The 13,953-nt window shown below is 62.9% G+C and overlaps 1 protein-coding gene across 1 annotated transcript in view; it reads left to right on the plus strand.

Moving 5' to 3' along the window:
- The window catches only part of PKP1 (plakophilin 1), a 42,649-nt gene extending 29,907 nt beyond the window's left edge, over positions 1-12,742 (plus strand). Inside the window, exons 6-14 of the mRNA XM_032606517.1 lie at positions 535-712; positions 1,862-1,976; positions 3,026-3,181; positions 3,895-4,071; positions 5,193-5,346; positions 5,616-5,802; positions 6,321-6,405; positions 8,919-9,025; positions 10,251-12,742. Coding sequence (XP_032462408.1) covers positions 535-712; positions 1,862-1,976; positions 3,026-3,181; positions 3,895-4,071; positions 5,193-5,346; positions 5,616-5,802; positions 6,321-6,405; positions 8,919-8,993 — 1,127 coding nt within the window. The 3' untranslated portion in view covers positions 8,994-9,025; positions 10,251-12,742. The remainder of the gene's footprint in view (positions 1-534; positions 713-1,861; positions 1,977-3,025; positions 3,182-3,894; positions 4,072-5,192; positions 5,347-5,615; positions 5,803-6,320; positions 6,406-8,918; positions 9,026-10,250) is intronic.
- The last annotated feature ends 1,211 nt before the right edge of the window (positions 12,743-13,953 follow it).

Here is a 13,953-nt window from a genome sequence, read left to right on the forward strand (position 1 = left end):
CATCCACCATCTATGTGTGAGGGATAGAGGGAGGGAGTGGAGAGTTGGTGTCCAGGCAGGACCCGTACTCAGCAGACCCTGGGATTTGCAGGTGAAGGGGAGCAAGCAGGTCAACAGGTCGTCAGCGCCTGTATCCAAGGCTTGTGCCAGCAAGCACTCAGGGTGGGCACACAGGGCACAGAAGTGACTGAGGAGACCTGGAGTGGGATGGGGAAGATGGGGCCACATACAGAGCCAGTAAGAGTCTCTGGGCTGACCTTTGGGTGGAAAGCAGAGGCCGTGAGAAGATGCTGAGTGCTAGCATTGGTATCAGAAAACATGGATGAGTCACACGTGTTTTGATCAGCTTCCCTGTGTGTAACTTTGACCTGCACAGAGAACTCTAGACGCTCTGCCCTCAAGAGCCTGCCGTCTAGTTGAAACGTGGGCAAGTGGGCTCACGGGATGCTCACAGGACAGAGGCCCGTCCGGGAGGTGGTGTCCAGCCAGCAGTGGGTCCCTGGTCTTCCTGACCCTGGCGGTCCCCACCCCCAGGGCTGCTCTGGAACCTGTCCTCCACCGACGAGCTAAAGGAGGAGCTGATCTCGGACGCCCTGCCCGTCCTGACGGACCGGGTCATCATCCCGTTCTCCGGCTGGTGCGATGGCAACAGCAACGTGCCACAGAAAGCCGTGGACGCTGAGGTCTTCTTCAATGCCACCGGCTGCCTGAGGTGAGGGCGGGGAGCTCAGCCCGCCTCAGCCCAGGCTCAGCGGGGCAGGGGGCTGACACCAGCCTGGCCTCCCATATGTGGCTGCGTCCCAGCTTCCCTGGGCCTGGTGGAGGCTCAGGACCCCACCACCTCTGCTGAGGGGGTCTTCCTTAGGGATCTGAGTGGAAAGGCTTGGATCTGAATAGCTAAACTGGCACAGCTGTTTCCCCTTCTTCCACACCACAAAATAGACCTTCCTTGTGCTGTCTTGAGCATTTTTAGACACAGGTCTGCTGGTGGGCTCCCGGCTGGGGTGCGAACGGCATCTGCCGTATTCCTCGGCGTGAAGATGGCACTGCTCTGCCCAGAGTTCCCTGAGTTCTGCCCCAGGGTGTGGCAAAGGCCCTGGAGGCTGTTGGCGGAGGGACCTAGGCGCGCTGCTTCCGGGGTGGGGGGGTGCGGTATGGAGGTGGAACTGTGGAGCAGATCCCCCCTAAGGGTCACACCTCACTCTGACGGGGTTTGTCTTCCCCAACTCCTGGGAGCCCCAGAACAGGGGTACAGTTGGCTTGGGCTCCTCCCTCCCCGCCCCTGGCGGCAGCCTCTGGGAAGCAGAGAGGCTAGGCAGAGGCAGAGCCAGGGTAATCGAGGACTTTGTGGGGTGGTAGCAGTCACACCCCACCTGCACCAGGCGGAAGGGCCCAGACTGCCCGGGTGGGAGTGAGCCCGCTGCTGGGGGCAGAGCACAGCTTCCGCGGGGAGGGACGTCCAGTCCCCTGCCCAGCAAGTGCCACGAGGGCAGGGTGTGTGCCTGGGCTGCCAGCGGCACGGAGCCCTGGACACATAAAAGTTACGGGCCTGGGGACCAGGTGGGCAGGAAGGGTGAAAAGAGCCTGGTTCCAGTGAGAGCCCTTCCCAGCCTCAGCCAGGAGCCGAGTCCCAGTGAGACCCCTTCCCAGCCTCAGCCAGGAGCCGAGTCCCAGTGAGACCCCTTCCCAGCCTCAGCCAGGACTGAGCAGGATTTGCTGAACGATTTCTCTTTCCTTCCTTGGCCCTCATTTCTGTTTCCCACCCATTCCTTTCCTCGTCTCCCCCCCTCCCCTCCCCGCTGCATCTCCTCCCCTCCCACCTGTCCCCCCCTCTCCCCACCCGCCCCATGTCCTCTGCCAGGAACCTGAGCTCCGCAGACACGGGGCGCCAGACCATGCGCAACTACACGGGTCTCATTGACTCCCTCATGACCTATATCCAGAAATGTGTGGCAGCCGGCCGCTGTGACGACAAGGTGAGCGTGGCCCCAGGTGGCACCCCTGAACCTAGACTCCTCTCTGTCTCCAATCAGTGAGGGCGGCCTGGGACTCCAGGTCCTGGTACTTTTCTCTCCCAGATTCCACAGGGCAGGTCTGCGCTCCTGGGAGCCTTTAAGGCGTGGCCTGGTGGCCGGAAGGGACGCAGAGCCTGGCCAGCAGAGGGAACGTGTGGATGCCGAGCAGCCCGACCCTTCCTTGGCGGGTGGCGCCCAAGCAGTGGTTACAGGGGCAGGTCCTCTCCCGCACTTAGAGGCTTTGCGACTGTGACACTTCCCTCATCTCTGTTCCTCAGTCCACATCGTATCTACCTCGGGGGTTGTTTTAGAGACTCAGTTAATAAGCAGAACACGAAGGGAACTCCTGGCTCAGGGCGAGCTCTCTGTGAGCGTCCGCTGCCGCCCCCAAAGGCCCTGGTAGAGCCACCCTCCCACCCCCCAGGACTCTGGACACCTGCCCAGACAGACAGAAAGGGGACATCGGGGCAGGAAGGTATACTGGAGGCTGAGGTCCTTCCGCACGGCAGGACGGAGACTGGCGAGCAGTCCCCAGGGGGCTGGCCGGGCATCACGGGCCCTGGGTCCTGCACACGGTTTCCCTGGGGAGGGATTTTGTCTCCTACTACTCCCTCCCCTGGAAGTGACAGCCGGCTTCAGGAGACAGCCTGTCACTTGACTGCTCAGGGTGGCCCCGGCAGCACAGTGATCTTCCGCTCTGGATGGAACACCGCCTCCGCCAGGGTGACCCCGGGCCCCGGAAGTCAGGGGCTCCCAAACCCCAGCAGGGCCAGACATTAAGAGGGCAGATCTGCTGCCTCGCCCCCGAGCCGGGAGGGTTTACGGAAGGAAAGCGGCAAAGATCTGGGAGCAGCTGCCACTGGGAACTTCTTGGACCGTGGGGGCGTCTGTGCTGGCCCAGGGCAGCCCGAGGGGCCCGCCCTCTCGTTGGAGGGATTTTGGCAGCAGGGACTGAGCCAGGCGCTCGGGGGCTGAGCAGAGGCTCAGCGCCGTCTCTGCTTGGCCCCCAGTCTGTGGAGAACTGCATGTGCACCCTGCACAACCTCTGCTACCGCCTGGACACCGAGGTGCCCACCCGCTACCGCCAGCTGGAGCACAACGCCCGCAATGCCTGCACCGAGAAGTCCTCCCCCGGCTGCTTCAGTAGCAAGAACGGCAGGATGACGGTGAGCGCACGTGTCTGTCCGCGCGTCTGTCCGTCTGCTCCCGCGGAGTCCCCCGGATCCCACTGCCTCGTGCACCCCGCCTGTCTGCCCTGCTGGAGCCTGAGGCCAGTCCCGGGGGATGGACCCCTGCCCGACCTTGGCATCTTACGACACTGGGGGTGTGTGTGCTCGGGGTGTAGGAGCTGCTCAGACCCCCAGAGACCAAAAGCTCCAGGCCCCTGTTTGCAGGCTTGTGTCTCTTGCTGTGTGACTAGTAAATTCTCCCCCTCTTCATCTCGCCCCTGAAGATTGGGGGGCGTCCTGGTTCCCACCGCCTCCTGAGCCCCTTGGGTCTCCCCAGAAGCAGAGGGATGCTGCGGAGGGACGATGGCTGCCATCACTGTGCCGGTGGTGGGAGCCAGGCCCTGGACCACCCTTGTTGGCCCCGGGAGGGTCAAGTTCAGGCTGTGACTCTGGGAGGGGTGGAGGCGTCAGGGTGTGAGACCCACAGCAGCCTCGTAGCTGGGTGGGGGCAGAGCTGGCCCGGGGCACCGAGGATGCTCTGTGCCCCGTGGAGACGGCAGAGGGCACAGTTGCCCCTCACCCACCGGGGAGCAGCTGCAGTGCACAGAGGAGGGGGCAGCGGGTGCTTCCTCATCTGGGAACCATGACCCTGAGGCTGGGGGAGCAGGATGCGTGGGTTCAGCCCCTCTCTACTTGCTTCTTGTCCCCAGAACAACAACTACGACTGCCCCCTTCCTGAGGAAGAGCCCAACCCCAAGGGCAGCAGCTGGCTGTACCACTCGAACGCCATCCGCACCTACCTGAACCTCATGGGCAAGAGCAGGAAGGACGCCACCCTGGAGGCCTGCGCCGGCGCCCTGCAGAACCTGACCGCCAGCAAGGGGCTGGTGAGCGCCCCCGCCCCGCACCTGCCTCTCCACCCACGGCCCGGGCTCAGCTCCCCGCGTCCCCATGTACCGGGGCCTGCCTGAGTCAAGGGTCTGGCACGCGTAGGCTCTGGGCCAGGCACTGGGGACGTGTGGAAGAAGGATCCTCAGCGCCTGGGAATGCCCAGGTGGAGGACAGGGGCTGTGGAACCCAGCCCTCCTGGATTCTGTCTGTGCCACAGAGTCTGCCTCCTGGTGTCCGGCCCTGGGCTGGCCTTGGGCTCGGCCTGGGATGGGGGACAGGAAGAAGGGTGTGTTTGTGGTAGGAGAGGGGTCTCCTCTTTGCTGAACTGACAGGGGTGGAAATAGAGGGTTTGGGGTGTGGGCAGGTCCAGAGGAAGATGTGGCAGGATCGGGAGAGATTTTGAGGCCACGGGCAGGGGGAGGACTTGATAGACTTGAGACGTGTGCCATGGGAGACACATCTGTGGCTACCCCGCCCTCCTCCTTGCTCAGGACAGAAGGGGGGCGGGCGGAAAGAGGACAGGGGTGAGTTGAGGGTAAAGGAGGACCCCCCACTGAGAGGGGATAGGCCGGGGGTCTTCGAGAACCCCACACCAGCCCGGACCAGGTTACGGCCGGGATGGCTTTGCGGCCAGCGGCCCGGGTGGGCTGACCTGGACGGCACCTCCGCGAGGCATAGGCCCGCTCTTATCCCTCCTTGACTCAAGTATGTACCGACTCCACAGAAGGCAGGGAGGTTGGCAGAGGACGGTGGGCACTTCCTCAGGTGCCAGGTGCCCTCGACCCGAGGCTTCACGTGAGCAGCTAGTGCCGGGAAGGGTGAGGCAGGCAGAGCGGCAGCCACTGGCACCGGCTCAATCTGGAAGTTGATTCTGGGGCCCCTCCCGCCGTGAATGAGGGGCCGGAGACTTCCCTCGTTCCCTGGGCTCCAGGCTGCCCCGGGTGAGGTGCAGGTGCGTGTCTGCCCGGGGCTTCGTTCTGCAGTCACCCAGGTGGGAGCAAATGTGTGTCTGTCTCTGCTTCCAGCACGGAAGAGAGAGAGTTCTGGGGTCTCTCGGTTTGGGGTAACTGGCCTGGGGAGCCCAGCCAAGGCCTCACTCTTGCGTACCTTCTCTCAGATGTCCAGCGGCATGAGCCAGCTGATCGGGCTGAAGGAGAAGGGCCTGCCTCACATCGCCAAGCTCCTGCAGTCGGGCAACTCAGACGTGGTGCGGTCCGGAGCTTCCCTCCTGAGCAACATGTCCCGCCACCCCGCACTGCACAGGGTGATGGGTGAGTGCCGTGTGGCTCAGGCCAGCCCCCACCCCCACCCCCTCGAGAGGGACCCCCACTTTCCAGAGCCTACCGAAAGGTTACCCTCTGACCGCTCCCGGGGTGTGGGGGGGAGCTGGCCCGAGAGAGGCTCGGGCACGGGAAGGGGCAGGTCACCCGAGGATGGGGCGCGGGCGTGCGAGGTCCCATACGGTCCCAAGCCCCGAGTTGGAGCCCCGTGGGAGCCCTCGGTCATCTGACCCCGTGCCGTCCCCTCCTTTCTCTCCCAGGGAACCAAGTGTTCCCAGAGGTGACCAGACTTCTCAGCAGCCATACCGGCCACACCAGCAACTCGGAGGACATCCTGTCCTCGACCTGCTACACCGTGAGGAACCTGATGGCGTCGCTGCCGGGGATGGCCAAGCAGCACTTCTCCAGCGACATGGTCTGCAACGTCATCAACCTGTGTCGCAGCAGGTGGGCAGCACGGGGGCCCCTCCGTGCCCTCCCCGGCCCCGCGGAGGAGCAGTGCTGCAGCCTGGGCCGGCCGTGCGGTGCGGGGTGGGGGAGCCGTGCGGTGCACGGGGGAGCGGCGGGGAGGCTGACCAGGAGGGAAGTCCAGAAGCCGAGCTCCTGCATCCAGGCCTCGGGCAGCACACTTCCCGGCCAGGGGACCCAGCGACACTGAGTCCTCGTGGGCCAGTGGGAGGCACCGAGCGGCAGACCCAGCCGTGCGGGAGCTGCGTCTGCTCCACGGGCTCCTCTCCTCCGAGGACAAGGCCAGGGGGTGGGACCGGGGCCCCAGAGAGAGTCCCGGGTACCTCTAGGTGGGCAGGGGCCTGGGGTTGTGCCCGCTGTGTAGAGTGACCCCCGTGGGGCTGCGCTCTCGGGCACCCAGGGGCCGCCCCACGAGGAGGTGAGGGGGGACGGAAGAGGGTGTTCGTTCATCCTCAAGTTGCTGGAGTCTCACCCTTGATGAACTTCTACCCGTGCAGTGCCTCCCCCAGGGCTGCAGAGGCCGCCCGACTCCTCCTGGCTGACATGTGGTCCAGCAGGGAGCTGCAGGGGGTCCTCAGACAGGTAAGGGCCCACACCTTCCACCCCTGCCGGCGAGCCTTTCCCGCTCCTTCCCACCACTGACTCGGGTCCGCGCGGCACAGGAAGGGAGAGGCCAGCCCCTCGGTGACTGGGATCCAGGCGCTGACACATCTCAGCCCAGGGCCTGCGGAGGCGCTGAGGGGGTGGAGGACAGAGGAGATCCAGGAAGTGCCGCAGAGGCCTGGGGGTGGGGGTTCTTCTGGGAACGAACTGGGAAGCAGGCGGACCAAAGGCACATCACGCACTTGGGGGCACGTGTGCAGTCTGGCTGGGAAGGCTGGTTTGGGCCGCATGGCGAGACCCAATCAAGTTCAGACTAAAGGGTTTGCTTTTGGCGCTGGGGAGCCATTGAGGGTTTGGAGGAGAGGGTTACATGCTGAAACCAGCCCTAGGAAGGCTCCTTGCATGCACTGCAGGGTGGAGTGGACACGAGACCAGGCTGCTGGATTTGTCCGGTGGCAGCCTTGCCCCTCTGTCCCCCAACACCTCCCCCCTCCCCAGCCGCACGGTCGGGTCCAGTTCTGTAGAAGCCCTTCATGCTGACTGACCTCCTTTCCCATCTCAGGAGCAGCCGCTCTTTAGACCGAGGTGTCAGCAGCGGTGAGGGTGGCCATGAAGGGCAGGGGCAGAAGAAACAGGCGGGTTGGGCTTCCGGCTGGAGACCCTGTGGTTACGTTTAGAAACGGATCAGCCAGGGAAGGGGGGAGGGTCAGGGGCTTCTGAGGGAGCCCTGATGGAGAGGTGGAGTCTGGGGTCCGCGTGTGGGGCCTGGGGAGAGAGGCCAGGCTGCGTGCAGACGGCTGCGTGTCCACGTGGGAGAAGCCACGGGCACGGGCAGCACGTCTGCAGAAAAGTCTTGGGGGACAAAGGCGGAAGCAGGGAGAAGACCCTTCCTGGGGGCCGAGGGGAGATGGGAACAGGAAGGGCCTGGATCTGGGCGTCCAGAAGTCTCCGGTGACTCTAGGGCACAGCTGTCAAAGGGGGGGGGAGGGGGAGCCCAATGGGGCCCACTGCAGGGGGGAGGGCGGGGGATGGGAGGGGACCTGATCACCTCAGTTTGGCCAGAGGGCAGGGAGACAAAAGAATGCATAAAAAGCTGCCTGTTTAATGACATTTCTGCAGGGAAGGTGAAGGAGGAGAAGGAAGGTGGGGGTCGGGGGTGGGGACAGGGTCTTGGAGGCTCAGGAACTGCCTGACCAGGCAGGGGAGGGGGTGGGAGGACAGCCCCCTGGACCGGAGAAGGACGGCTCTTCCTCCAGCGCGGTGGGGAGACAGGTGGCCGGGGCCGTGTGAAGCCACTGCCAGTGGTGGCCCTTGTCCTGCTCTTTTGGGCAGGTGGGCTTGGCCACGTGACAGCTGCCAGGAAGGCCTCGTGGAGGGGAGGCGGGTGAGAGGACCAGGGAGCTCTTCCTCCAGCTGCTCCGAGGTGGCCCGAGGGTTGGGCTCACCCAGATAGGGAGGCGGCACCCGCCCGGGACACACAGAGAGTCCCCCCGTCAGGCTCTCCTGGGCCACGCAGTTGGAGCCAGCTTTGACCGCAGCCCCAAAGGGACTGGGCTGGTGCTTCAGTGCTCATCCACCTTCATAGGGCTGTTGCATCCCCAGTGAGGCCGCCATGGGCTTGGTCCCTCCTGCAGACCGGGGAGACGGGGCCCCGGAGTCGGCCTTGACTCGGCCAGTTGGAGGACAGTGGGGCTGGGACCCAGGACTCGTCTCTTCTGGGACCTTCCACCACATCCTGCCAAGCTTGGCAGGAGAGAGCCTGCAAACCTGCAGGGGACGGGGTGGGGGGGGGGGTGATCACGTTTCCCATGCCCAGACCAGGTGGGACCGGGGCTTCGAACCGCCTGCCTTGGTCCCCTGTGTCCCCACCGGTCAGTGAGCGCTGACGAGGCTCTCAGAGGCCAGGGCTGGAGCCAGGCGCCCCTTCTCAAGGGCCGCCCTCGGTCACTCCAGAGCATTTATTGAGCACCTGCTATGTGCTGTGAGACATACAGGAGTGAGATTCAGCCTCTGCTCGGCATGCCCTCGGGGCTGGTAAGGCTGGAGGTGGCAGAACACACAGGTAGACAGAGCCCATGACCCTTCCACCCCGCCGGGCATGACCTCCTCGCCAAGAGCTCTTGTCGGGATTCATCTTTTTAAAAAGCGGGGCCAGTCAGAGGAAGAAACAAACAATTTTTCTAACCTGATTTCGGTGGCTGCTCTGTTTCTAGAGTGACAAGCGGTAGCTAAACCCTCACGCCTCGATTCAGGTTTCTGTGATGGCACGTAGGATGTTCCGTTGTGCGGAAGGCCAGACCCATCTCACTCGTGAGTGTCAGTGACCTCACGCTTGGTCACACCAGGCCAGTGTTAGCCCCGACACACGTGCAGAGTGTGTCCAGAGAGCTTCACGCAAGCTCGAGGATGCTTGGGGGCAGCCTCTGACCGCGTGGACGCCCACGCTGGTCCGTCCTGCGATGTTTCATATCACTCCTGTTTCTCCTCCGCAGCAAGGTTTCGATAAGAGCATGCTGGGAACCTTAGCTGGGGCCAGCAGCCTCAGGAACTTCACCTCCCGAATCTAAGAAGAGGCTACCCAAGCAAGTTCAGCTTGCAGGTGAGAGTCGGCCCATCCAGGGCAGGGGGCGCCCCCAGGACCCCTACCACCGCCTCAGCCAGTCCCAGAGAAAGGAGCCAGGCGGTGCTCCCCAGGGATGCAGAAGCATCCTTCAGTCCAGCGGACACACGGTGAGGCTGTCTGTGAGGACAGCCGTGTAGACTGCCTGGCCAGTGACCATCCCACACAGGATGTTATGGGTGTGCGATGTCCTGGTAGCGTCGACAGGCCAGAGGTCTGGGCAGAACAGCTGGGTACAGCCGTGTGCGTTGCACACTGCACGACCCGGATGGTGCCATTCACGTGGACTGCAGTGTGAATGGCGCCCCTGCAGTGACACCATGTGTTGCTTCGGGTTTGGGCTTCTACAGCTCAGCACCTTCTCCTTTCTATAATCCACCTTCCGGTCTCTGCAACATGCCTAGTGTGAACAAGCTTGTTTCCAGCTGATGATTCTAGGGACCAAAACCTCAGATCCAATATCTGTGACAAAGGCTCATAAATAAGCCTTAGCCTTCGTTAGACTCACCTGGGATGCTTGCTGAACTGCACTCCTGGTCCCAGCCCCAGCAGTTCTGATTCAGTGGCTCCGCAGCTGGGTCCAGGAAAATACATTGTTAGACAAGCATCCAAAGTGATTCTGATGCAGGTAAGCCCAGGACCAGGCTTAGATGCTCAAACCAGACCTCGTCAACCCTCGAGGGTCAGCAGAGGCAGGCAGCCCTAGGGTGGAGCCATCTGCAAAGAGCCAGGGATGGGGACAGGGTCTTCTGAGCTGAAGGGGACTTCCTCGTGCCCCGGCTATCGCCAGGACCCCAATCCCAGCGCCCAGGGAGGGTCCTGGCCGGGGTAGGGGCTATAACTTCAGTCCAGATGAAGTGGATTCCAAGCCCCCGGAAGGCAGGCTTAGACCTCAGACACCCACTCCTGGCAAATGGGCTCCAACGACATGAGGACAGGCAAGGAGAGGAGACCAAAACCAGCAGATGCCTGACGCACGCGGTCACGGCGTTCGGTGCTGCGCTGGCCACCAGGGGGGGGTTGGGGTGGGGGGCAGCTCTGACCCAACAGGAGCAACCTATGAACGTGTCAAGGGCGACCCTGACCCCAGGCTCAGGCCTGGGCACGTCTGTGCGGACGTGGTGAGGGGGGGGACAGCCCTGGCGAGACCGGTGGCGTGGCCGTCCCCCTGCGGGCACTCACTAGAGGCCTTGTCCTTTTCCAGACGTGATACGATCCAGCTGAGAAGACTCGGGCCTTGCTGGAGGGGTATTCTGTCCAGCTGCACAGTATTGGGAAATGTTTAACCACAGCTGAGAGCAAACCAGGACGCTGTGGATGACAAGAATACTTTCAGATTCTTTTTTTTTTTCTTGGGGGAACTGACAGGCAATGGGGGTTGGGGAGGGTTGGGGGGCCTTTCTTCAGTTAAGGGAGCTTACATCTGATGTCAATACTTCTTTTGCTGAGAAACGGTACATATACATGTGTATAGTGTGTGTGTGTGTGTGCGTGTGTGCTGAAAGCAGGACCTGAAACTGCAAAGAGCTGTGTGAGCTGCCGGATTGCAGCTCGCGGTGGTGGAGGGACTCGCCCTCACGGGCGCGGACAATGTGTGCTTTGGGTGTAGCTTCCCCGTCGTCCTGAGCTGTGTGTGCCGGGGCAGGGGCCACGCCAGCGCCAGGCCCACAGGGACCTCTGCAGGGGGCGGGGCGCGGTGGGGAATATGTGAGGCCGGGGGCTCAACCCCCGCTAAGAGCCAGCTCTGCAGGAAGGGAGGTTGACGGGGTTCGGTGTATCTCCTGGGAAGATGTAGTTGTGCGCTTGTGCGGCCCAGCCCCCAGTGCCACGCGGCCGTCTGCAGGATGGGCCAGGACAGGCACGCTGGCTTCGCTGTGTGAAGGCTGTCCCGAGGGTAGGTGCCAGAGAGGGGCCCTGGCCATTCTCGCGGGCTGTGTACCCGTCAGAGCGGGCTCAGCCTGGGAAGCCCCTGCCTTCCGGGGGCTTGGAATCCACTTGTTGCAGGAGAAAGAAGGAAGAATGGTGCTCAAAGCCCAGCAGCTGTTCAGGGAATGGCAGCTTGGTCCTCGTATTCCCAGCGGAGGGGCAGGCTGGGCTGGGCAGGGAGTCAGCCAGGAGGGTCCTGCCCTGTGCGCCTGCCGAGATCCAAGCGAGGGAGTGTTTTGGGTCCCAGGAGACTCGGAGGAAGGGAATTCGGGTAGAACAGGAAGGGGAGCCGCCCCCGTCCCAGCCAGAGGCCGCTCGCTTCTTCCCCGACCCCAGCCCTCTGTCTCTACTTTGTGCAAACCGCGGGGGACGTGATAAGAGGCCCACCAGGGACACTGGCCACCCCAGACCCCAGATTCCTGTGCATTTCAGATGAGAAGTAGAGGAGGGGCCTCCAGAGAAGGGCTGTGGAAATGGTCCTTGGTCTGCACTGTAGGACAGGGCAGGACACAGCGTCCCCGCCGAGCGGCACTGGTGGTGATCGAGGGGAACTGGCTGCCTCGTCCTCCCTCCTCCCGGCCTGGAGATCCCCCCACGCCCCGTCCAGCCCCACCGCTCACCCCAGCAGTCAGAGCCTCTGCACTGAGGACCCTCCTGATGAGAGGTGTGGCAGCAGGACGGGACTAGGGCGGGGGTGGGGAACAGACCCGAGGTGACGGGCCACGCAGCCAGGCGTGCTCTGGCGCTGGGTCTGTGCCGCGTCCTCCCCGCCCCTCGTGGTGGTGGCTTGCCTCTCTCTCAGGGCCCGTGGGGAGCTGGTGCCAGTAGACTGTCCCCTCTGCCAGCCCTCAGGGTCCAGAGGAACTGGTTTCTCAAAGAAACACGTACGGAGCCAGGCAGTGTTGTAAGCACTCTGGATACGTCAGTGAACGGAGAGGCCACACCCCTGTCTCACGTTCTTCTGGAGGGAAGAGGGGCCCTGGGGTCCCTGGCTTTAGGGGTCCCCAGTGTGAGAGGACCATCCAGTCCAGTCAGGGTGAGAGGGAACTAGCCGATGACCCTGTGGGGGTGCCCCTTCCCTCGGCTTTCCTTCCTCCGCAGGGTTAGGAGCCGGGGCCCAGCTTCTGCCTTGGGGATGAGCAGCTTTTCAGACCCCCGTGGGCCAGGTGGACCGTCAGGCCAGGCCTGGCTTTGGTCACCTCTCTCATGACTTCTGAGGCCAGCCACCTGGGCCTGTCACTTTGGAAGAGGCAGACCTTGGAGGGGCCTGTGGATAAATTTCCTCCAGAAGGAGCACGGGGTCCGCTGAGGTACAGCTCAGGATGTGAGGTACACGTCGGCCGCGCGCCGTCGGGCTCGACACCCGGAACAGGACAGTCCAACGCCGAGTGGGGGAGGACCCTGTCCTCCCTGTCGCTGCCCCGACCCAGGGCCTCCTGCGCTTACGACAGACCCGGTCACTGGCCACCGGCAGCCGGTGCCGCGGGGCCGACCTAGCAGCGCAGACTCAGCTGCTCCCAGGACGCAGAGGCAGAGCTGGTCCCATCCACCCTGGAGGCTGGCTGAGGCGGGGGCAGCTGGGACAGTGAGGAAGGGGCTCTGGCTGGGCAGGGAGGGAGGGTGGGGCGCTCTGCAGCCCGTCCCCCCGCCCCCGCTCCATGTTTGCGGAGGAACCTAGCGCTGGCCAGGCCCGTTTCCCTGGGGGGTACGCTATGCGTTTGCTTTTTTTGGAAATATAGGAAATCAATAAATTGCTGGCATTTCTTTGAACACTTTCGAGCAGGGGATTATTGGGGGAGCTGCTGAGGACCGAGGGGCCGCCGGCTTTCTCGAGGGATCCCCTCTCACTGACCCTGCGCCAGGCAAGGACTGGGCTCACCGTGGGGGGGGCACCACCCTCTCCGGGTCCCACATTCCGTCTTCGTCTCCAGGACACTGGTGTGGCTGCGCTAATCTTACAAATAAGTCACGTGGGGCTTAGGGAGGGGATAGACAAGCCCAGTGTCCCACAGCCTGTAAAGGGAAAGCCACCCCCAGGGGAACATGTCCAGGCAGGCACCTGGGGGATGTGAGCTTCAGGGCTATAAAAGGAGCTCGCGTTTACTGAAAGCACGTTCTCCCTGGGTCCTGCAGGACGGGCTGGGGCCCCCTGCCTCAAGAGGCTCGTAAGGGACGTGGCAGGCGCACGGAACTTTCTAAGTCATAAGCTCCAAGTGGTGGTCAGACGTATGGCTGTGGGCTCCCGGATGGAGGAGGCTGGAGAGGACTCTTCTCAGCCTGGGAGGGCAGTGACCTCTGTGTAGAGCCCATGGACCTGACCTCTGGGTCATCCCTCAGTTGGTGACGGTCAGCAAGGCCAGGGAGGAGGGCTCTACCTCAGCCTAGCGGGAGAAAGACGGCCTGTCTGGGGCCCAGATTGTTGATACACCGGGTCTGGGGCTTCCAAAACGTGAGATCAAGCTACAGCTTCAAAACCAATAAGCATTTGGACTTCCCTGGTGGCGCAGTGGTTAAGAATCCGCCTGCCAACGCACGGGACGTGGGTTCAAGCCCTGGTCCGGGAAGATCCCACATGCTGCAGAGCAGCTAAGCCCATGAGCCACAACTACTGAGCCCACGTGCCACAACTACTGAGCCTGCGCACCTAGAGCCCGAGCTCCGCAACAAGAGAAGCCACCGCGATGAGAAGCCTGTGCACCGCAACGAAGGGTAGCCCCGGCTCTCCGCAACTAGAGAAAGCCCGCGTGCAGCAGCGAAGACCCAGTACAGCCAAAAATAAATTAATTATTTTAAAAATGGCTGCTTAATTAGGAAAAAAACATCAATAAGCGTTTAACTGGTGAGCTGTCGTTTAACTGGTGAGCTGTTCCTTAACCAAAGCGTACACACAGGAAGGCGCATGGCTTCGGCGTGGGCGGCTCTGTGAATCTCTGCCAACTGAGTGCCAGCCCCCAGATCAGGAACAGAAAGTGACGGGCTCC

The sequence above is a fragment of the Phocoena sinus genome, chromosome 1 (genome assembly GCF_008692025.1).
Source record: "Phocoena sinus isolate mPhoSin1 chromosome 1, mPhoSin1.pri, whole genome shotgun sequence".
Taxonomy (NCBI): Eukaryota; Metazoa; Chordata; class Mammalia; order Artiodactyla; family Phocoenidae; genus Phocoena; species Phocoena sinus.